Source organism: Anas acuta, chromosome 6 (assembly GCF_963932015.1).
Source record: "Anas acuta chromosome 6, bAnaAcu1.1, whole genome shotgun sequence".
Classification (NCBI taxonomy): domain Eukaryota; kingdom Metazoa; phylum Chordata; class Aves; order Anseriformes; family Anatidae; genus Anas; species Anas acuta.
Window position 1 is genome coordinate 23,742,974 of NC_088984.1, and position 24,944 is coordinate 23,767,917.

The window sequence follows — 24,944 nt, forward strand, 5'->3', positions numbered from 1 at the left end:
GTGCCTGTAAAAAGCACTTCTACTGCTTACAGTTACTAAGCATCAACAGTTGATGAAAAACATAGGTAGGATATAATTTGTATTAGACTTTTAATTCAAATGCAATAGCTAATCAGCAATGTACACCCCAGATTTTTTTCTGCTTGGACTCTGATCTTGCACAGGCACCAGTACATCCTTAGGATACCTATTGCAAGTTGTCTCATTGAATTCAGTTAAAAAGATGGAGATATTCATGTTTAAATGAAAAGGCTCAATGTTGATAGTTTTAAGAAATCAAAACAATGTACCTGGTTGCACCAGGCTTTGTAACACTTGATTTTTAATCCCTATGAGCTTAAACAAATGAACATCAATGCAGATGAGGCTGAGCAGCTCCTGTTGATACTCCATTGAACTTAGTGAACTTGCAGGGGAGTGGATGGTCTGGCTGCCCAAATCATATTTCAGTTTCAGGCTTATCATACAGTCAAGCATAGATATTCAGCTACTTACACTTAAGCTTATTTTTGACCATGTGCACAGTCTCATGGAAGATCAATGCGTGAAATGCAGCTGTATTCACTGCTTGCCAGTCAGAGCAATTTATTCAACTTTGACTCTTTTGCATTTTGGGACCTTATTCTGCGGCTTGCAGTGTTTAAGAATCAGTTAACGTTACATCTCTGCAAAGATCAATTATGTATGACATTTGGAAGAAAATAAAGGAGAACAGATCATTGACAATTAATCATACTATCTCACTCTGGCAAGCTTAATTGTGAGAATATTTGCAATTCCTGTCCCTGTTTCCCTGTGCGCTCCTCAAGCCAGTGTGAGCCAGAGCAAAGGCTGCTAGTGCCATATGCCAAGGGGAGCAGGAGACTACTTTTGCTGACTTGTGAAGAAGGGATGGCTAACTAAGAGCATGCTCCAAATCTCAGCCTACAAAGCATGAATGTGAGAAAGTGCCTCCCCTCTCTCCTGTTAGGCTTTAGCACATCAGTAGAATTACTGTTTTTGGGATATTGAGTTCTCTGGCTACTTCAGAGATCAAACCCACTCGCTAGCTGGGAAACAGCAGTGAAAAAAATAATTTCAAGTTCTCACGTAGCACAGCTGCAATGCACTTACTCTGTGTCTTTGCACCCATGAGTTGTTTTTGACCATGCTGTTGTAGTAACCCTGAATGCAGATGAGGCCTCATGCCGACTACCTCTCGTGCAATAAATAATAAGCTCATGCAGCAGTGGGTGTTGGTGATGATCCTTTGGGAACAGGAGCATCTGTTGGCCACGTGATTCAGGGAGGTGGTAGTGGAGGTAGTAGTAAACAAGAGAAATTACTTTAATTAGGAGTTTAATCCAGTGATGCTTGTGGTATAGACAATACCCACGATACCAACTCCAACTGAGGAAGGTCCTACAGCTTCTAGTAGGAAATAAAGGTGATCTTGGCTATGCTATAGTTTCTGTTTTGCTCTAAAATGTAACAAAAGATGTCATCTGTTTCCTTCAAGCTGAGCCGGATTTATCAGGACATTATGTCCAAAAAACACACACAAAATTTTAGTTTTTGAGGAAACATGATGCTCTTTTACCTGTTGCAATGTAATTGGATAATGCATGTACAAATGACTTGTTTAGCCTGCCAATGAATGTTGCTAATGCCTTACCAAAAAAAAAAAAAAAAAAAGCATATTTTTTGTATTTTTTTCCTCAGAGGCAAATCCAAACAATGCTAGATTTGGGAAACTGTTTACTGAAAAGCATTTTCTAATAGATCTCTGAAGAAGTGCAATTGTATAATTATTATTGTTCAGTGCATACAGTACATTGTCTCCATCACTCTGTACACTGCTGCTATTAGTGCTTGTTCTAATAAAACTCAATGTACACTGTTTAATCTGCTGTCATCTGTGTTCTGATTTATTAACATGAGAAATGCCTCAGAATATGAGTCTTGAATGACTTGTTTGTAACTAGATAAGTGGACTGGCTATTAATCGTATAATTCTGAATATACGTTGTGCAGATTGATTTTGTAGAGGTGGGTGATAGTGGCAGCAGTAACACTGAAAAAGCTGCTTCTCAGAAGCTTCATCCTGTTCCTTTCTAACCTGTTTCCACCGCAGGATTATTTTATAATACTTGTGCCATGTGACTCTCTGTGCAGTTCCTTTAAATCTGGCAGGAGCTACCAACTGCGGCCTCAAAGAAGATAATTTTCTTTTTGGCAGTTCCTACTTTTATCTTCGTGCTACAGCTGGTCAGAGCCTTTTGCCTTTTTTTTTTTTTTTCTTTTCCCGTGTCAGCTTGCATTTTGTGATTAAAGGGAGCTTGTGGTATGTTTCTCAAGTTGTATGTGAGAGAGTGGGGGAAATGGGTTCCTGATGTTCTCTAATAGAATTGAAAAAAGGAGGTGTGGAAATAGAGGGGAAAAAAGTTACTAGACACCCACCCATTCTGATATCTTTGAAAAAACAACAGTATGTGGGATTTTTCCGTTATGTGTTCTTGTCTGTTGTTCAACCCTTAAATCAATTATATTTTATTTAAAATGAAAGCACAGTAAAAAAAGAATGTTTGGGGGCAGAAATTAAAGTTTGTGTTGTTTCTTGGCATTATAGAAGAACAAGTGTTCAAGCAGTCTGGAAGGCTGCTTGCCTGGAAGCAATAGCAATGGAGTAAAAACACCTTTTTCATGAATGGCAATTTTAAATTTTTTATTATTATTAATTTTGTGTGTGGTGGCAGAGTATATGTCTGATGTCATCCAAACAGATGCTCTGAGCATGGATGTAGGCTCTGAGCTAATTTTCTGTTAAACAGTTACTTCAGTGGAATTCAGCTTGGGTTTCACATTTCTGTAGTTTGGACCTGTACTTTGCCTCTCAGTGTTTGGCAAAACCAGTCTAACTTTCTTCAGTGACAGTTGCTCAGCAAAATCGGTGTGCATAGATAAAGAGGGAAAAGTAAAATGTCATTACTTAATTGAAAAAACAACCGCTAAACCTTTGGGAAGAGATGAGAGTGCAAGAGGCCTGTAAGGCAGCACTGCTGTTCTGCCTCTCTCTTGACATCTAAAGTAGCAGAAAAACTATTCCTTGAGCATGGGAATCAATTTCATATTTAAATTTAATCTAACCAAGAGACAGATGATACTTCTTCTTCACCACAAACATGTAGGCACAGTGGTGTGGTTGAAGTGAGACAGTGTAGGAAGCTATTGACAGGATTTCATCCTGACTCAGCTAAAGGAGTTGCCCACAGAAAGCTGCTCCCGGTGGCACTGCCGGTACAAAAATCTGTTCTGATGGGATGATGCACAGCATTTTTTGCCTAGCTAACATATCAAGATGCATGGCTCTCCAAGTCCCTATTAGCTTATTAAATATTAAAAATAGCCTTAAAACCCACAAATATGCAATGTTGACTGTTCCTGCACCCGAATATGCAACTTTTTTTTTTCCCATTAAGTAATAATTACTAAATAAGATTAAAAGACACTAACTTGAAATGTTATTCAAAACTAATAAGGTGCAATGGGCTAACTGAGAAAGTACCCTATATTTTATTTAGACTAAGTGGTGAGTCTAATTTTACTTAAGGCCAGTAAATAAAATGTCATACATTTAGATTGTGCTTTTTATTTCTGAAAGTTATGTGCAAGTTGTAACTGTTAAGCTAAGTAGTGAAGAGGGAGGCTAGGTTCTGTATCCATATCTATATCTCAAGTGCCTTTTTTTAAGGGTAAATTTAACAAGTGTTGAGGGAAAGTTAATACAGGACAGATAAAAGAGTGTTACAGGCACGAATCTGTTATGAAAACAGTTTTACCTTTGATTAGATTACATTTGTAATCAATGCCTGTTCACATGGAAATCTTCCAAAGTAAAGTCAGATACTTAATTGCTTTTCTTATTGCTATCTGTCTGGGTATATGTCTTTCTTTAGCAAAGAAATTAGACTACTTAGTATCTCAAATTTCACAGCTATCCCGGTTTTCTTGACTGGGTTTTCTGGTGAGTAGGTAGAGGAAAAAATATAAATCACATTTCCAAGAGGTTACCCTTTTTCTACTGTAAATGTATAGCAAATTCTGATAAGGACATTCCAGCTTTTTTATTTTTTAAATGTTAAAATTTAAGATATGGATTGTTTTTTAAGTACATTATTTTTGAGTGCTAAGCATGACACTTAGCTGTCAAAGAAACTGAAATGATGCAGCACAGGGGCACATGCATTCTTCAGTTCTAGTTAAGGAGCTAATTTCACTTAAATGCTGATCAGCTAGCACAGTACAACAGTATTAGTCAGCCTGCTTTTTATGTTTGGTGACAAGATTTTTTTATGTGATCTGTCTATTAATATGTTTAGTATCTGGAAACTGCTCAAGTATATTATTTTATGCTTATATGTGTGTATGTGGGGGGGGAGAGGGAAGGAAACTAGATGAGGAAGTGTTCCTGTAGCATGAAAAGAAACAACCTAAATAAGACTAGGGATGGTTATGAAAGAGGATGCTGAATTCTTGCACGCCCTACAAACACCTACGTCATTTAATCTGTTTATAAATAGTCTCCATCCAAAGATCTGAGAGTACTTTAAAATGCTAGTCAGTTCTTGCAGGATCCTACTCAGGGAAGTGATGTCTTACCACAGCCGCATACAGTAGGTTTCATAGGCTGAGGTTAATTGCCCAGTATCACACAGTGGCCAGTGGCAATGCCAAAAATAAATACAGTTAAGTCTGCTGCTCGGATGAAAATGTAACAAGAAGCAAGGAGCACAATGTCTATGCTGAAGGATGTACTGTATAGAGCTACCTTTACCAGTGCCCATCAGACAGACCAGCATGGACAGTTTGAATTATATAACAGTAAACAAGTCCTTTGTTTTGTAGTTTTTCTTCAGACATTGTGACACAGCAGCTACAGTTCGGCAGGTAAATGCTCAAGCCCACAATGCTGTCCTCCAACACAGAGATGCCGGATCACATATGCTAGTAGAAGGCCTGAGCTTGTAGGGCAGCATCCTCTAAAGGAAAGGCAGTGATAAACCCACAATAAATCACACTGGGATGTTTGTTTCCAGGAGATCTGTCTTCACTAACCTAATAATACTAGATGATGAAAATAGCCTCATTATGTGCAGTATTGTTTATGTAACAAATGACAGACCATTTCTTTTGGCTGAAATACGTGCCCTCTCCTCGTAGTTGATAAGTTTAAATGCAAGCATGCTGTCTCAGCAAATCTCTCCCTAGAGTACTACTTTTGCATTTCTTACTAGTAAATGCTTTACAGCTAACACATCCATCTGCCCATTCTAAACACTGCCAATAAACTTAGGGCAATTAGAAGCTAAAGCTGGTATATTTTGTACACATCAACTATAAGTGGTCATTTAATATTGTGTTATTGCAATATGTGTGCTTGAAGCACGGATCAAATAATCTTTGCATCCACAGCCACGAACAAAGCTCTGTGACCTGAAAGGTGAGTCTGTGGAAGAGACGATGAAGCTACCATCAAAATGTTTGCTCCCTGATCTCTTTTGTGTTCCCTCATCATTAATGTGGCTTTCACGGGAAGGCAGCAAGGTAGTACAAAGGACCCAGCTGTGCAACACATTCCCTTTTCATCAACAGAAGGTGCTTGTGTAAAGGTGAGCAGGGGATGATGCCAACCAGAAGCCATAAAGGAGCGAGGTAACTCCACATCTTGCAGCCTTTCATTTGTGTAACACTTACCGTAAAGGTCAGCTTTTAATACATTGATTGCTGGGCAAGTGCTGTGCTGTAATACTGCACCTCCTGACACAAAATCTGCCTTTTGTATGTACTGTAGGATGGGCTATGAATATGCGTTACCACAGTCTGTTCTGTGACACAGCATACAAGGAGGCTCCAGCAGTTTACTTGCACTGTCAACCTGAGGAGTATTATAGAAGAAACATTAGTTACAGTGAGTACGTGTGCGCCTGTCTTCCAAACGAACTGTTAAATGCAACTTAGATTATCCTGATCGCTGACGTAAACAGTACTACTCAGCTAACATTCCTGTGACATCAAAGTATTTAAAGGTGTGCTTATCTAGAGAAATGTGTACTTACTCTCTTGAGTAACTAGAATGAAGTAAGGAGCAGAACAAGAGACAATTACTGTAAGAGCTGTAAGAGAGATTTCCCTTCATGGTTATATCAGATAAATACATTTAAAGATGACATATATTCCACTATAGAACAGCCCTAATGATACATATTAGATATCTGTTGGAAGAGTGATAGAACACTATAATAGAACTGGACAACAGTGTTTCCCACAACTTTTAATTTTTTTCTTTTCAGATCCTTTCTAAGTGGTGAAGAAAATGATCACAAAGTTCCCATATACATAAAACATGAAAGTCTGTTAAACCTATCTGTTGAAGCTTTTCATCATTATTATTTTTTTTCCCTGTGAACATAGATAGTAGTGGAATATTCAAAAAGATCTGACCCCACAAGTAGAACATACTTTAAATGTGGGGACTTAAAACTGGGCTTCCTATAAGTTGCATCCTTTAATTTCTGAGCTCTCTAATAATATGGCATATTTATCATGCTGCCTAGAGAAGTTTCCATAATGAACTAATTAAATTTCAGATACGCAGGCAGTAACTTTACCAAACTGAGAGTTTAATAAAGTAAGTCTACACAAAACTAAAATACTGCCATAGCTAATTTAATTGTTCGACTATACTGCATAATTGAAATTTGTGAACTGATTTAAAGTTTCACTGCATTTGAATTAGATAATAAAGAAATCCAACATGCAGGTATATGCATGCTGAAGCCAAGTCTGCTGAAAGCTTTTATCTGTTCTTAATTTGCTGTTCTTCCCACAACAGTATCTAAATACCACACAGTTTTGGGAGCATCAGTCAGTGTGAACATCATACCAAGAGACGCCAGTGTCCTGGCAAACTGCTGGACCAGGAGTTCATCATGACATCAGTGCTGAGTTCCAGAGGAATGTAAGTCACCATATTAAACTGTTTTTGCTTATAGAAGATAATTGCTAGACAAGCACCACTTGGGGGGGAGGGGGAATAAATTAATCAACTGATTTGAAAACTGCTTAGAACAGCAAAAGAGTCTGAATTGTGTACTATAATTGTGTACTATAATTGTGTACTTTGACAGCATTCCCATGTGGATGGGAAATCCAAGAGGAACAATAGAACACACGCTGCAGTCCTATGAGCCTGCAGTGTCTGTCTTATTCCCTGCCCCTCGTGTGTTTTGTAGGCATTCTGCAGGAGCTTTGGTTAGAGCAACTGTCAGCAATGTGGAAAACAAAATTACAGTGTGTTATTTTCCTGTCCAGCACATGAATAAAGTGCCTGTATACCAGGCTTTAGATGTTTTTAATAATCTCCTAATAACTGAACTATGAGTTTCCTGGCAAGCATTGTCAGAATATACATATATTAGGGTGTAAAAGCATTTGTTGTGACATCTGTATTTGGAGGACAGTATTTTATAGTGGTAACAGCATCTCAGCTTGAAGCCAAAAATCTTTGCTCACTTTGGTACTGGTAGTCCCATCTATCTCTTTCTTACCTTTAGAATGTCATACTGCATATCAAATAAAGGCACTTTAAGAAGGGAGAGAAGAACTGTGTACGTAAGAGAAAACTGAGAGACAGCAAAATGAAAGGGGAAAAATGTTAACAGTCTAGCAGGCTTGGTCAGACCACGGTGAGTAGAACTGTCAGTCTTCAGCCATCTCTGGGACAGGCATAAACAGAAAGAAAATCTAAGGTTGGCCAGCTCTGGTGTACAGCAGTTCAATCCTAACTCTGCTCACAGCATCACAGTTACCACGACATACAGACTACTTTCTTTTGCATCTAGATAGATTGAAATGCCACCCAGATCACAAAAGAGAAGTGTACCAGTGACTAATAATACCACAATATGAACATGATCTCTCCAAAATGTTTGATAGCTATGTTGGAATACATTATGTCACAACATACCTACGAAGCACAGAAAGCAGTATTGCTGACAGAGCACCCTCTCATGGTCCCAGGGAGAAGCCCACTCTTCCCTCTGGGTTTCTCCTAGTGCCAGTGGTGGACACTAAGACACTTTTTCCTTATCTGTTGAGCTTTGGTGATAAGCTCTCTGTCTCCCAACCTCTGTTGCTTTAGTGTTCCCTTCTCCTCACATGAGGCTCATCTCCTCTCAGCTTCAAGCACTTCCAGGCTGCTGAATGCCACCTCCAGCTCTATTCTAAGAACTAGATTCTACCTAGTTATTTGAATGAATGTAACTTTTAAATCATCTTACAAATATGGGTATAGTATAAAATGACGCATATATGGAATAAGTCCCATAAGATGTTATTTTTGTCAGCTTCTGAAGTACATGTATAACAGGATCTATATTGCTGAGACCCTTGCTTTTTAGGGAAATACTCATGCCATCTGCTGGGAAGTTATGGAATTCAGCAAGTAATTTTTCAGTAGCATTTTTTCATTTTTTTCATTTTTTTCATTTTTTTTTTTTAGGTGTTAAATTCTTGCACCTTTTTTTGGGGGGGGGGAAGGGGTAAATGTAATATAGTTCAAAGGCACTTACGTCAGGAGGTCTGGCAACTGATAGCACCCTTTTGTATGCTAAGATATGATGCAATTTACTGGCATAATTTGGTACTGTTTATGTGAACTTAACTCTTTCAAGACATACACCATCTCAGTTTAATTTAGTTTTCACTTGGATGTGCATAATTAGTAAATGTTTTCTGAAATGGCAAAGTTAACATAGTTGCACTCCAGTTCTCTGACTTGTAGCATGAGAATAACAAGCAGCTGCTGTGGCATTTCTGGTGGACGTTCTGGGTGTTGGAGTAACATGAGTACCACATAAACATATCCAATGAAACCACTAGCTACAGAAATAGTGCTAGAATCAGAATGAGTATGGTCTTCTACCAAAAATATGTTGAATAAACACAGGCAGCAGAGCTTAATAGCTTGTAGAAAAAATAGTCTCCTGTCAAACAGTTATTACAAGACAAACATGAGATGAATCTGAATCATAATCAATTTTAAGTATTTTGTTAGCATTTCCTTCTCTTTATAGCTTTTTGAAGTTTTGCTGATTTGTTTTGATTGAGTAAATATGTACAGGTTTTTTGTTGTTGTTAGTGTGGTGTAATGTGAATGACAGTCAGACTGAGCAGCAGCATTTCACAAGTTCAGTTCAAAGTCTGTACAGCCAGCTTCGATTTTTTAGCACCCTCTAGAGTAAGCAGGAAGCTTTGACAGCCTTTGCCTCCATCTCAGGCAGATGAGGAACTCTCTTTTTCCCTTTGTGTTGGACTTCCTGATACTCTAACCATTTAAAAAATAATTATGAAAGTATTGGAAAGAACAGATATTGAAATGTTTTCTATTATTAAATAAATGTCATTATTATTAAAACAGTTTTAAAAATGTTTTCACATGGAAATTGTACTTTGGGAAAAAAAGCCAACCAAATAAACTTTTCACCCAGCACCAACTGATAATATTCATATTGAAGTGTAACTTCACAGGGCTGTGGCTGATATTTTATCTTCTGTAACTGCAGAAGGAGCACCAAAAAGAAGTGCTCCAACACCAAGCAGCTGTGTGCTCACCACTCTTCCAGGAAGTAAGAAGTTCAAGTCCCTGCCAGCTGGACCATCATGATTACATGGGGACATCTCAGTTCCTGCAGCGTCCACCACAGTGATGCCTACTAAGAGAGTCCTCTTCCTTCCCTTTGCAATTTATCTTTTTGTACTAATGTTTTTCCTCTAGGATTCTTGAGCTGCTCCTTAATATCAATAATCTCACTTCTGTCTGTAATTTTACATTTATTATTTTCCAGAAGTACACTCTATGCACTTTCTGAGAGCTCTTACTGAAAATTTGGAAATTTCAAATTCGGAGCCAAATATATGCAGCTGGTCTGTCTCAAAACCAGCCCTGTGTTCCATGGGAGGAGAGTACCATGCGCTGAGTGAGAGCCCACTGCTGTCTTCCAGCAATTTCCAGCCTTTGCTTGGCCTTTGTGCTTCCACAGACTCCATGCCACTGACTCCCTCGCTGAGCTTGAGCAGGTTCTGTTGTGCAGCTGCTGCTGAAAGGAAACACTACCTCAGCAGGTCTGTTTGCTTCCACAAATGTGTAATTGAGGTGCTCTCCCTGATGCTGGTGGCAAAACATGCTAGGATTCGGCTGCAGCAAGGTTGTAATGAACAGCAATAAATCAATAACCCCTGTCAGGAAGCTAAGGATTGCAGAAGTTGCTGTCTTCTCATTTTAAGATTTTAATTTTGGTTTCCAAACAGTGGTGTTAAACTGCAGAGGAAAGGACAAGCATTTCCATATCAGTTTACATTGGTAATTCATTATTCATGATGCAGAACTAGAGAGCTTAGCTGAAGGTCTTTGGGAGAGGTCTTCAGCAACACACCTAGAAGCTGGATAGTTAAGATGCTTTCAAGCCTTTCCAAGTAAAATATAACTTGCTTTTTTTTAAAAAAAAAAAAAAAAAGGAAAAAAAGTTTGGCTTTTTTTTTTTTTTTATATTAATTTGCTTCAAAGAACATTGTAAAGAGAAATTGAACATGGATTTGAGGTCTGGAAGTTACACTTGATGCAGAGGGTTTTATTATTATCATCACTAATGTTGTAATATGTTTGCTGCTGCAACCAAAAACTTTGTTAAACAGGTTGGTGATGGAGGAAGACTAGTTCCAGTGCCCAGTCTCAGTGAGGCTGATAAATACCAGCCTCTGAGCCTTGTGATTAAGAAAAGAAAGTGTTTGCTTTCAAAAAAATCTAAATTTGCATCAACACCTTTCACATTAAAAGACATTCTTCAAGGGGAGAAAGAAATTTCTGCAGGTAAGTTTTTGATCTTTCTTGAAAGCAGAATAATGCATGCTTCCCCCTAAATACAGACCAGTAGTTACGGCTTAGTCTGTACTGATAGTATGATGGTTCTTTAGTATATGTGTAGTATAATGTATCTTGCTTCATCATATAATAAATATTTAGGAAAAAAGTATAAGTTAGATTGGTAAAACAAACAAACAAACAACAACAAAAAAACACAACTTCTGGAAGAAGTATAAAAAAGTCAGTTATATTTCAAAACCTTGATAGGAACTAATACACAACAGATTTAGTTAAGCTTTGTGTTTTTTTCCAAATCACAAGTTTCTGGAAGATGTACTAATGCATATTTATTTATGCATGTATGATTAATTGCTACTTAATATTTGCTTTTATTTTGCACCTTTCTTTATATTCTCACTTTTAAATATGTAACAATGAACTCAGTTTGGTATCTGTTTCATGCTTGTGATCTCATGTCTTGAACTAAGCTCTGCATAGGCAGAAACATTTGACAGCAGATATCTGACTGAAGTAATAGGATTTCTGTAAATTTTTTCCATGTTTGTAATCTTTTTCACATATCTAAAGAAGTAGCACTATTTAAATTGCTTTTGCTATGCAATGTCAGAAAGCTTTGAGAAGATCCTATGAGAATTAAGAGGTGCAAAATTGAACTATATTTTCTTGTACCTTCCTTTGAAAAGTCTATGCAATTTATAACAGCATATGTTTTCTCAAAACAGTTTTGTGACTTTGTTTTATTTATTAAAATATATTTTTAAAAAGGTATTAATTACAAAACAAATGCATTAACTAGAAACTCTAAGACAGCCAGTTTGTGCACAGGAAGACAGAGATGCCACCTGACTCCACAAAGAGGTGATTTCAGGATGAAAGCAATATGAAACAAAATTGGAATCCTACCAATCCTACTAGTCTTGCATTCAGGACAAGCCAGCTGAAAAAGTTGAAAAATCTCATTTAAGAAGTCAGAGGAAAAGTCTGAGTCAAAATCTCATTAAAAATCTCACAAAGCCTTTAGTCTTTTCTGTAAAGGTTAGACATCGTGTGTGGAAGGTTTTGTCCTTTAGTGTAAGCAAAGACATTTCTAATTGAATTTCCTTTTTTTTTTTTTTAATGTCACAAATATAAACATTTGAAATCTTTTTAACGTTATGAAAAAATATGTGAATTTTTTTTTTGTTGTTAGAAATAAAGACAAACAGGATTAACACTGGGTGGCTTTCTAGTGTCACTTTATCCTAAACGCTTCAAAGAATAAGACAAAAATTAATAAAACCTGGATTCTTCAATGTAGTTGGATGCCTAATTCCCTTATCTACCTGCTCTGTTCATATTAAGTTTTCAAGCAATGTGTTCTAATATTTTTTCTGGTAGTGTAATGGTATTTAAAGTTATGAAGAAAATGTTACATTATAACATATATTATATATAATAAGATGTTATAGTATTAAAAAATGTTTTGGAACCCACCCTTCTATTGTACAATAGAGCAATTTTTTTTTTTTATTTTATTATTATTTTTTTTTTTTGCGTAAATCAGAATTAATCTGTTTTCCTTCAGATTAAATTGACACACTTTAGAATGACTAGGGACACACTGAAAGTGTGGCAAGACATTCTGATTGTGACCTATCAGGGAAAAAGGCAAAGGTAATATTACTGGCAGATCTGCACTTTAAACATGTATTGCAAAAATGGAAAACAATGTAAGGTTCATTTGTACTACATCCAGAAATTTTTAGAATTTCCTAACATTATTTTACAAGGAAAATATGTAAATGCAACTTTAAAAAAATAATTTAGTTCTTCAAAAAATTAGAAAAAAGGAAAAATTACCTGTGTATTTTATACACAGGTAATGTTTATATGTATATATATTACTGTATAGTAAGTCTTCACAATGACTTGTTATGCACCAGAGCTGCGCTGAAGTTATTAGTAAATGGACATGACGTGTATCCACCATGTTGGCTTTCTCTTTATTCCTAGTTTTCATATTCTGTGCAGTCTTCATTAAATCATTTTGTTTGTGTTTCAGAGTAATGTGTTTCAATAAACCTTTAAACACATTGCATATCTTTTTGTTCTATATCTCCTGATAAAGGAGAATAGCGCTAAGCACAGAAATGCAGAAATATTCCTAATCACCATTTCATTCTTAAGATATATTCCATGTGGGACTCTGAGCAAAACTCTGCCAGTGAGAGGTACAGAGATCCCTCAGACCCCACGCATTCTCTTTGCGTTAATCATCAGTAGTAGCACTGATAAATAAGCACATAATGGAGCTGTGAATTTTATATCAAAATTGTGAAGTATAGTAAGAACAGTGCACTTTATTATTTTCTTTACATTTATTCTATACAAATTTAAAATAATTAAAGTGTCCTGTTACAAGTATATAACATTATGTAAAAGTACTATGTTCAGATCTTCATCACACAATGGTTATCTTCTTTTACTCAGGTGTCTCATCTTACCAGTTGCTCAATTATGAAGACAAATCGGATGTTACACTCAATGGTAGAAGAGGAAATCAGATAATGAACGATGTTGGTTTTGATGTTGCTGGATCAGATTCTGTTGCCTTTAAAGCTTCTTTTGGCATAGTGACCAAACATGAAGTTGAAGTACCGACATTACTTAAAGAACTCACTACAAGGTTATATTATAAATATATATATTTTTTTTTCTAGTTCCATAGTTATATTTCATACAGTTAGGTTGAATCTCTGAAAAAAATCTATTAATACAAAAAAGGGTTAGGTTTTGGTTATTTTAGGCAATAAATAGCACTCACCATCAGATATTTTCCAGGTTTCTCGTATGACTAACAAGTCTCAGATTAAATCACTGCAATTAGACACATGACCTCCAGTATAACAGGGGCTATAGAATTTATCAGAATTAATTCTTGTTTTAATTATAGTGCATCTTCCAAGAAAAAAAGAAAAAAAGTCTAGAGAGGACGAGTCCATCAAAGATCCTATGTATTAAATTTCCTACTACTGCAAATTTGAAATTTACTTCAAATAACATTAGGAAGAAGAGATCCTCATCTGCTGATAAAAACAAACAAACAAACAAAAATTCTGTGTTATATGACTAAGAGCCAGTGCCTGTAGAGATTCTCCTAGAAACACACTTGTTTGATGATCATTTCATGTTCGTACTTCATATAGTATATTGCAGTTATAGTTCATACACATCAGCTAGTTTTTAATCCATTCAGTGTATGCCAGCTTCTATAGTTATCATTTTAGATTTCTAACCAAAACTTTCCACAATTATAAGCTTTATGGAAGCCCAAAGGTAGAGTATTAAAGTTATTACTTATAAAATTCATAACTGTATTACTAATATACAAGATATATATAATATAAAATTTATTGATTATACAAGAAGCTTTGCAATTTGCTAATAATCTCTGAATGTCCTCCTTGTCTCCCTCTTGATTTTAGAAAAATAAACTTTGATCACTGTCTAGTACATCAATCAAGAAAAAGTAGGATGGAGATTCTGTGCGTGGTCATGGAAAGTATTAGGACTACAAGGCAGTGCTCATTGACTGTCCATACTGGAATGCGTGGAGAAACCATGAGGGTAAATATGTTTTAGGATAAATAAAGTTCTGTAACTCGAACAGGCAAACAATAAGCTCATTTTTATAGATTTTATGGCTGGATTTAATTGTATTTTTACAGAAGTAAGCTTAGAAAAATTCTAAAGTGAATTTATGTTATCACACTGATGTAAAACTGAATAACTTCTTTATTTGTATTGTTTATGCGAGTGAGCTAAGGAAAATGCATAAAAGGATGGCTAGACAATGAGACATTGTTTTGGGTGAAGTCTCGGCAAAAATGTGGAAATTCCTTCTTTTCAGTTTGAAACTCTGATAATCATATATCTTTTATTACTATATACATCTTCTATAACTCATTACAACTTCAGGTTGTTATTATTTCAAAGATTGGCATCTCACTCCCTGTCCCATTTCTGCCCCCCCCCCCCCCCCCCTTGCTGTCATCAATATGTTTGAATAATTGAAACTTTGAATCTTCTGAGGTTTGTCCATTGCTAGCGTTTATAACATTCACACAATTTTTGGTGACTGATGCAAGTTAAGTTACTGTCTCTGTATAAATGCAACACTGATAGTATGAAATTCTTTACTGATGAAATTTGATCTTCAGTTTCAGAGCTTCCTCCTGGTATAATAGTTCTCAATATATACAATTAAGATGTTGTTTATTTTTTATTTCTTTTTTTTTTTTCTTTTGATGATTTTCCAAATTATAGTTTCACATTATTGAAGACCAAAATTATAAAGGACGGGACAAAGCCATTGTTTTTCCTGCACATACAACAATTGCTTTTAGTGTGTTTGAGCTTTATATTCATTTGGATGGTAATTTTGGTAAGTTGTGCATTATTGTCATTACTGTCATTTTTTAAAGTGGTTTGAGGTTTTTCAACAGTTTTCTTGTTCTTCATTTACATAAGCCTCAATCCCATAAAATGGGCACGCCTTAATTTTATGAACATTAGTCTGAATTTCTGGGGAAAATGGTTATTACTGAAAAGATTAACAAAGCAGGTAGTGGAAAATACTTTGCCATGGAAATAGTTTTAAAACTTAAGTTTTACTGGTTTGGTTTGGTTTGGTTTGGTTTGGTTTGGTTTGGTTTGGTTTGGTTTGGTTTGGTTTGGTTTTTTACATCCCCCATGTTCCACTTGCAAGGAACAAAAAATCATTTATTTATATATCGAGACTTTTATGACCATCTGAACACTTTCATAAAATGGGAAAGTAAAAAGACCTAAGTAAAGAAGAAAGTGTGCAGAACTTTTAAGCAAAGCTAAGAATTTTTGTTGTTGTGGCTGTAATTTCATTCTGATATATCATTACATGTATAGCTATCTGAAGATTTACAAAGAAATAGAATTACTGAAATCAAATATGGAAAACATTATGAAGCTCCTGTAAATTTGTCTCCTTTTGGAGAAAGGATAGAGTTTATGTTTTTACATTATTTACACTAATTAATGTGTAGCCTGTAATGTTATTGGTGTTGTTTGCAATAAAGCAGAAATTCAATTTTAGGATTTGATCTAGAACTTGGTAAAACCAAATAATGTTAGATTGTGTTTCAACCACCAAATTTACATGTACTTAAATACAGGGACTTTTGTGAGAGTTGCTAAATTGTTTCAGGAGCTTCTTAACTCTGATTATCATTGTGGCCTTTTTAAAATAGCAAGACAAAAGATTAGGGAAGTTCTGTACCTCTGCAGGTACCTCTGCAGATCTCTACAGCAGTACCAGTTTTAGAATTTGCAAATAGCTCTGTATTCTTTGGCACATGCAGTATTCAAATTCTATGACAGGAACTTTGTGTTTTAAAGCACCTTTTTACTGAGCAGTGAAAGAACTTCACTGTAAAAACTTTAAATACACTCCCAATCAGGCTTAATTACTGGATTAAAAGTAGAAGAGAGAATACAGTACAGTAGTTCTTTATATTCAATTCCATAAAACATTAACTTCAAATTCTGAAGTGCTTTGATTTTATTTTACCTGTATATAGTGGTAGGTACAAGCACAAGAATAACGTTTTAGCTAAGTCATTGAAATCATCGATGAAGCTGATGTCTATCTAACTCAATTAAAAATAATTATCAATTGAAGTCCTGCTTTTTCAGTTCCTTGTAATTGATTATCCATATATTTTGCTTTCAAGTTTTTCTTTCAAGTTATGGATAGAAACTAATGTGATATTTATTTTCATTTCAAAAAAACAACTTTTGGCAGTTGAATCTCCATTGGAAGAGAGGACTATAGATCTTGCACCCTTGCTTATAAGTTCTTATTTTTAGTTTCAAATGAGTCTACAGAGATTATGGAGATATTCAGAAGTAGGAGCTCCATCAATATGATTTAAGGAATTAACCTTTAACGTGGGCAGGAATTGCATGAAAAAAAAAACTATAAACAAACTGATGATGTATGTTGGAAACCATGAATGTTTAAAAAATCCTATTGAATGTTTCATTTGATTCTGTGTGTTATTGCTGTGTGCAGACTTATATTAGACAGTGGTACTAGCCTTTACAATTTTTAGCAAAGCTGAATTTAATAACTGCTAGCTTCATCAACCTATTATAGGTTAGAAAAGCATATTAAATTGTGTTGAACAGCTATTGCTTTTATGTTGCATTTTTCTAATAGCTTATGTTTCATTTTTACAGAACTATGTGTGACTCCAATTTCAAAAGGAGGATTTGAAAAAGAGAAATCCACATCATCCTCAATGAACAAATTAAGGATGTTAAAGAGTAATCTATTTCATCGAAGTACGGTTTTTGATATTTATACACAAATGTCTTAGTTAACGCATGAAGAGTAGTTATTTGTTTCTTTAGTTTGTGTGCAAGATGAACGTTAAAATGAGAAAACTTCAGTGTAAAATGTACTCCAATTTCTTATGTACTGATTGTCAAGTTATGACAGAATCTTTTTCACAATAACAAATTTATGGTGTTACTGTTCATTAAAACTAAATATCTTAAAATATATAATAGTCCATGGCTGATGATAAAGTGGTATTGAGTAATTATACAACTAATCAGTTAATATTAACCTTATTTCATATGTTTGCAATTTACATAGAGCATTATGCAATACAAGTTATAAATAGTATTGCAGGGCATACTTTTTATGACTAATTTTAAGTATCAAACAATTTAAATATTAGAATGTACTCTTTAGGCTATATCTTCATGTAGCAGGGATATCGGCATGATAGCATCATAGTTCTCTTTCTCATTCTGATATGAACACAACAGCCAACAACGCTAAGTGTCACTTTATGTAGGTAGCTATGTCTTCTTTGGGATATCTCTGACTATATTACTCAAATCTGGGGATTTGTTCTAGTGAATGTAGCCTCTTTATTTATTTAAGATTTCTTAGTCTAATTGTTGTGGAAAGCCGCAAATCTGAAAGTGAAGATAAACCTTAAGAATCAAAGACATCCTTCTAAAGGCTGTTCTGTCCATGTGTCCTTGCTCCACCGTATCCCATTCTTGATCAAAGGACATTTATGGACCAAGCCTTCAGTTCTGCTCCAGTATTATGCTAAGAGAGCAAATCTGTGGGTATGCTATGTATTGCTAGTTTTGGCTGTTTAAAAGTTGGTCATCTTATCTAAACTAAGAAGAAATGAAGAAAGAGGAGAAAAGTGGGTCAGTCTGAGAGTGACTTCTCCCTGGGGTGTTTGGATGCTCAGAAGTCTTCTAAGACTAGGACTCAGCATAGAGTCCTCCAAATTTTCTAAATCCTTTAAGCGTTTTTTTTTTTCTTCTTTTTCATTAAATAAACAGAATTAACAATTTTTAGAAAACAAAATTTGAAAAACTAAAATGAAAATGTTTAAACAGGAAAGTACACAGCTGTGATTTGGCGATTTGTGATTTGTGATTGATTAGGTGCATTTCTAAAAAAAATAAATTACAATTATACTATACTGGTCATTTGTAAAAATAATTCCAGCTTCTGCCAATGTCTTTTGTGAAAATAAAGGAAAACTTTCATCATGCAGGGCTTTTGATAAGAAGTCATCTATGGTGACATGTTTAGAACGGTTTCATGAATCAGTTGTCATTTCCATCAGTAGATTTACAGATTGTTTTGTGAACAGTTCATCATGTAATGACAAAACACTGCTCTTTTTTTTGTGTGCCTTCTTTTTCAGATAAAAGAGTAGTGGATGCCATCGCTAACTCTGATGGTTACTTGGAGGACCTTTTTACAGACTACTATGAAAAATCTGCAAGCCTGACCAATCTCTCTACAAGCTATCTCAGAGAAGGGGCTCATATCCGGATTAATTTACTTCATAATAACATCACGAAAGGTCCCTGTGTCCTTTGTGGAATGGGAAGTTCTAAAAGGGAGACAGTCTATGGATGCCTAGAGTGTTCTTTTAATGGACAAAAGTATGTACGACTGCATGCTGTGCCCTGTTTTGACCTCTGGCATAAGAGAGTGAAGTAACTGATGTAGGTAAGTGCCTGTTGTAGACATGGGCATAAATAACTGTGCCACAAACTTTACACAATTAGTAAATGTGACTCATTTTGTTTAAATGCAAAATAGTGAAAGTGCAAAACTTTTTATAACACTATTATTTTCAAATAATTTGCTTCACAATGACCTTAATTACTTGAAAATGTATGCATTCCCTGACATTTTGATTTTCTTTTTTCTAGTACCTTCTCATTGTATTATCATAATTAAAAATGTGCTTTTAAACTGTATTTTCATAATGTCAAAATATATGCTAGGACCTACCTATAAATAAGTTGTTTACATAAATTTGTTGTTAAACCCCCAAACGTTGCCTTTATCTACACTGGAATAGAATGGTAAAATGAGAATATTTGTTAATAATTTAGTGTTCTCATGAATCTTTCATTGAAGTATCAGACATGCTAAAGCTTAGCTCTGTCTAATGTTTCATTCACAAAAGGGAACTAAAACTGGTGATGAGAGTTTCATAGTTGAGTGTCTTTACGTACGAGGTACAAGCCAGTCTACCTTTTTTGAGTTTGTTTTTAAGGTCATAGCTGCTCATGACTTTCATACCATTTATGTGTTCAGAAAAAAAGTGTTTAGCCGGAAACATTTATGAAAGTTACAAAGATAACAGAACGAAATCCTTCCAACCAGACTTCTGCCTGAAGGTCTTCAATCTATAGACCTCATCTATGAGAAATTAAGTTTGTGATGTTAAGAAAATATACTCCAGGGGGCACTAGAGACTAGCACCCAATACAGAGATTGGGAGTGCTGTTCAAACCTTCCCCATGGTATGTTAAAAGACAATTAAATTTCATATGTATGTTTTATCATGGTTTTAAGATAAGTCAGTCATATATAGAAATCTTTTTACCTAGGCTGCCATTTTCACTGTGTATATCTCCTTATTCCATGTTGAAATAAATGAAATAAACGACCATTTTTCTCAATAGAAAGGTACGTTACGCAAGTGTTGTGATGGCATCTACATACGCAGAACAGCTCATTAAGCGCAAGTGCTCTGTATTAACTATCAGTGTTACTTTGCATTTTTCCAAAGTGAGGGAAAACAGATTCATGCCCAGATAATTACCTTATATAGAATATCTCCTATCATCTTCCACCTCATTCAAATAAAATATGATATTGTAGATTTTCAACATTGTGCTGCTGAACAATCTGGCTAACTGCATTAGTAATTTTATTACAAAGTTTAAAAATTTCCTTGAAAATACTGTATTTTCATAAACACCAAACTTCAACTTAATATTACAAAGAGGGTATTTTAAGTTGATTTAAAAACATTTGTGTTTTTATGTTGAAATTCCACAGACAAGATTCATTTGTTTTAAGGCTTTTTATAGATAAATTTGCTGCAATGGCCAATGGCCTATGCAGCGTTTTAATGGAGTTACCTTCCTGGAATTGTTTTTTCCTTTTATTTTAAAGGGACCTTATAAGTATTCATCCAGTTATTTTCTCATTTTGTCAACAACTACTAGAACTTTTTTTTTTTTTTGGTGACTGACAGAACAGAAACAATTATTTTGATCAGTAATTTACACATTAAGGAAGACAACTGAGCAATAGTGTAGATTAGGAAATGACAAATTAGTAACAATAGCTCTTGTTGTGTTCCAATTGTATTTATTTCTTTTGCAACACCTAACACATTTTATTAGTTGAGTGTTAAAAATAAGATTTTTACAGTCACCTTAGATATAAAAAGATGCCACTATAAAAAAATACAAAAGATTTTGCGATGAAATATTATTTAGGATTTTTTTTTTTTAATTCAGTGTCCAGAAAACAGCCAAAGATTTTATGAGTGCTTAGAGTTCATCATGCTGGTAGACATTGTACTCCTTTGCTGATATGAAACCATCGCCATCATGGTCATTCTTCTTAAATATATCAGCTAAGATTTCATCATGTGCTGAGGGGTGACGTTTTTTGCCATCTCTTGCAAATTCTTCTTTCAAATACTGGCTTATCTAGAAGAGAAGAAATAAAAAATCAACTGTTGTGGCTTTTATATCAGTCCTCAGCAGCTATCTATCTTTAAGAGCATTATCATATATGTGTGAGTTACTGTGACTGCTGTGCAGATTTCTGAAGTTTCTCTCCTACCAAGTTTGGGACTATTAATATATTAAAGCAAATATGTACATCTCACTGTACAGTTTGTGTAAGTATACAGAAGCTTTACATGATGAACTGAAAGAGAGGTAACTACTGTTAATGCTGATAAAGTATATCCATAATTGTATAATCTATTCCAAATTCGTTATGCCACATTACCTCGAGTTCAGAGAGTTTCCTGTCACTGTCCTTGTCTATTTGATTAAATGCTTCAACACTGCGAGGTCCCTTATTTACTGCATAAAGTTCAATCTCAAAGATCAATGTTGCATTTGGTGGAATCTTGCCCTGTGCTATGAATAAAAGAAAGAACACATTTAAGAGATCAAAAAAAATGTTCGGTGATCACACATATGGTAAATGCACATGTAAATTGTCTTATTTTTCCTACTACAAAAGACTGTTAATATTCAGATTAAACTCTGGATTTAAATATTACACAGCTAGACAGGACGATTGTTCATGTTCTGGCAAAACAGAAGTGGCATGCATTGAGCAGGTAACTGTGTTACACAAATGACTTCAAGAGAGATTTACAAACAATATACGTCCCCAAAACAAAATTATATTGATCATATCAATTCAGGTACTTTTAAAAATGAAGATGTATATCATTTTGAGAAGAGTTTGTGTGTTGTGAAAAATAGCTATTTCTGAACTTCTCACTATTTCACATACTGTCTTATGATGGGGCTTATTGAGAGATAAATTCTATGATGTTTAACTTTATTTAATATTTGTAATGTGATTTAAATGATTACTGTACTAGGCTGACACTCGTATGTATTTTCTTTCTGAAGAAACAAGCAGGTAATATCAGGTTTTACAAACTTACTATGAATTATATCTATGGTTAAAAGGACATTATGCAAAATGGTGATTTGAATATGCATCTTACTAGAAAGAAGCAATAATGTGTAATTGAACTGATTCACCAAAACAAAACAAAACAAAACAACAACAATAACAAAGAGAACTACTTGAATATTTTATCTGGTCTCTAGTAAAAAGATACCGAAACATGTTAGACACTATTATTCCTGTGTCAGAGCATTTGCCTATAAGCATAGATCATTGCATCATGCATCTGGCTAAAACAGGAACTGGAAGAGACAAGAATAAATTAATGAGGTCTGAAAGTAAAGCCAAAAAAGCATCTAGAAATTGTGCAGTGTAAAATTAAAATGTAAACATGCAAGCTGTTTCTATTCATAGCCAAAGCTAGTGAGCATGACATTGTAACCTCAGAATTTTGACAGAATTTTGAGCTTGTGACCATCTTTCATAAACTTGTTTATAAGCACAAGGCAAACAAAACTATTACTTGCACTTCTCATCTAAAATATCTGTATAAAAAATGACATGCTTCAGAGTTCAAAAGATTTTAATCTTACAAGCTTGAATGTGTAGAAGTTTTAAATATATCTGAACATATGTCATGGTTTATATACTATCTACTAAATAAAGATACAGTACTAGAATTCAGTGCCTGTAGTTTACAAATATACATACCAACAAAAGAAAGACATGTAAAGATTTAGAAAGCCACATGCATCTTTTCTAATTCAAGATTAGGCAGGCATCTTCCCCAACATGCAGGAATACGCTGAGACAGAGGACAAGTATACTGTAGGAAAGCAGTATTTTCTTGAAGTGCTACCTAGAACAAACAATGCTAGTATTAGATTTAAAGAATGTATTTTTGTATCAGTGTTTTTCCTTATTGTTACAAGACTTTTTTATTAAAACATTACACTCAAGGGACAACAAATTATTCCTACTAAACTTCATTGGCTAGAACAGAATTGTATCAAAGACAGAACCAGTGCACGTGATTCTAACACAATACCATTGCCAAATAATTACTACACAGCAGGAGCTACCTTTTCAGAGAAACTACTACACCCAAGCCAGAGCTGAATTTAATTTATCTACAACTGAGTACTGACACTGCATAATGCTCTTACTTGAACATTTTTTTTAAATGGACTGCACACTTAAGCATCATAAATTCATACCTGATTTCAGAGCAATAAAACAAAGCAAAGACAAAGTTTAGTATTTAAAATCTTTTTTTTTTTTACCGTATCCTTGCTGTCCATATGCTAATGATGGAGGAATGATCACTTTCCGTTTTTCTCCAGGACACATATTCATCATAGCAATATCTAAACCTTTTATGACTTGTCCAACACCCAGAACGAACCATTTTGGATGACCTTCATTTTGCGTCCGACTATTAAAACAATTGTGAGTGGATAACAATTAATTTAGCATTTGTATTTTTTAAATGACTTTAAATTAGCAGTTGGTAAAAGTATGCATTAAATTATTTAAAAGCAAGAACATTTAGAATGCAAGAATATCCTAAGTATTAACGCTATTTTTCTGCTACACTCACAATTTATTTAAGGTCAAATCTTGATATGTATAAATGGTAACCTCCATTTGAAATCACAGGACATGTAAAAAACTAACTTCTTACTAAAACCATTCAATCCTCCTGATGAGATAGGCTGCATGCAAAGTGTTACTTCAGGAAGTCTGTGAGAGGAGAGTTGGGATGAATTCACTGCTGTGAACTGAGAACAACTTCAGCTGCTCACGATGGGATGGGATGGGACGGGACGGGACGGAGCACACTACTGAGTGTTGGGGGAATGTGGAAACCTCGGCTACAGTGCTGTGTGCTCACCCGCTGCTCTGTTCACTTATAGCAGTGTCTGAGCCAGCTTCCGCTCGAAGGCGTCCCTCCTATGGGAGCTACACTGAGCTGTGAATGAGCAGCTCAAAAGTCAAAGGGCAGCACTAAATGTGTCAAAATTAGACACTCCAACAGGAAAAAAGTGTCAGTAAAATGGCAGTTAAATGTAGCATTATCCTCTATTGATTTTTTCTTAAATAATGCAAGGGAGGGGATGAATCAAGGTTGGGTAATAAACTAGGCCCATCAATGCCAGCCAGATCTGTGATATATGGGCAAGCAACAAGCCTGACGCAGGAGGACTTCCCCTCTGCAGCTCTGCACAGTGAGTCCTGCCACTCTCGGCAGGATGCACCAACAAGAAAAGCAAGGCACTGTTAAAACTAAGACTAAAAATAAAACGAAGCTTTTGCACAACGGCTTCAGCAAAACGCGCAGAGGCAGCCTGCTGAGGGATGGACGGGGCGTGCACGCTCAAACAGCAAGATGGGTGCGAGGAGGAGAGCCCGACAGCCGCCATGCCAACCAGGCAGAAGCCTGCACTGACATTTCTGTCCAAAACTACTTATTTCCAGCAAACCGCCACGCGCTGGTTTCAGAAATCCTTCAGCGCTCAGCTTAGGGGTAAAAAATAGAAAATAAAAAAGGCTTTGTGGGGCGGGGGGGGGGGGGGGGGTAGGGAGGGTATTAATGTCAGCAGACGCTGCCCCAGCTGCCCCGCCGCCCACCTGCAGTAGAACTTGGAGCCGTCGCTGGCCAGGAAGCCGTCGTAGTGCGCGTTCAGCAGGTCCCCCTTCTTGCTCTTGGGGCTGCAGCTCTCGGGGAGGTGCAGCACCTCTATTTTAACCTCCTCCGCCGCCGCCGCGACGCCCTCGGCCCGCGCCGGGGCCGGGGCCATGGCGAGGAGGCGCAGCAGCAGGATGGGGACCAGGATCATGTCGCGGCCCATCTCGCTCCGCGCAGGCCGCCGGCGTGGCACTGCTGCAGCAGGGCCGGCTGGCTGTGGGCGGGCCGGGCCGGCTCCTGGGGCCGGCCCCAGGAAGCGAGGGGGACGGCTGGGAGCGCCCGGGGGGGGGCGCGCATGGGAGGCG

At 35.9% G+C, this 24,944-nt stretch overlaps 2 protein-coding genes across 3 annotated transcripts; one reads left to right on the top strand and one right to left on the bottom strand.

Moving 5' to 3' along the window:
- Window positions 1-2,036: 2,036 nt before the first annotated feature.
- Window positions 2,037-21,443, top strand: PJVK (pejvakin). 2 transcript variants are annotated; one of them, XM_068685829.1, is made up of 7 exons: window positions 2,037-6,997; window positions 9,885-10,906; window positions 13,391-13,586; window positions 14,386-14,527; window positions 15,227-15,344; window positions 17,177-17,281; window positions 18,682-21,443. In XM_068685829.1, the coding sequence occupies exons 2-7, from the start codon at window positions 10,696-10,698 to the stop codon at window positions 18,981-18,983; spliced, it is 1,074 nt and encodes a 357-aa protein (XP_068541930.1). In that variant the 5' UTR covers window positions 2,037-6,997; window positions 9,885-10,695; the 3' UTR covers window positions 18,984-21,443. The 2 variants fall into 2 exon arrangements, with proteins under 2 accessions (XP_068541930.1, XP_068541931.1); XM_068685830.1 differs by lacking the exons at window positions 2,037-6,997; window positions 9,885-10,906 and adding an exon at window positions 10,931-12,574.
- Window positions 20,635-24,878, bottom strand: FKBP7 (FKBP prolyl isomerase 7). Its single transcript, XM_068685834.1, has 4 exons — window positions 24,582-24,878; window positions 23,234-23,385; window positions 21,309-21,442; window positions 20,635-21,001 (listed from the first exon to the last, which is right to left on the bottom strand). The coding sequence occupies exons 1-4, from the start codon at window positions 24,800-24,802 to the stop codon at window positions 20,840-20,842; spliced, it is 669 nt and encodes a 222-aa protein (XP_068541935.1). The 5' UTR covers window positions 24,803-24,878; the 3' UTR covers window positions 20,635-20,839.
- Between the last annotated feature and the right edge of the window lie 66 nt (window positions 24,879-24,944).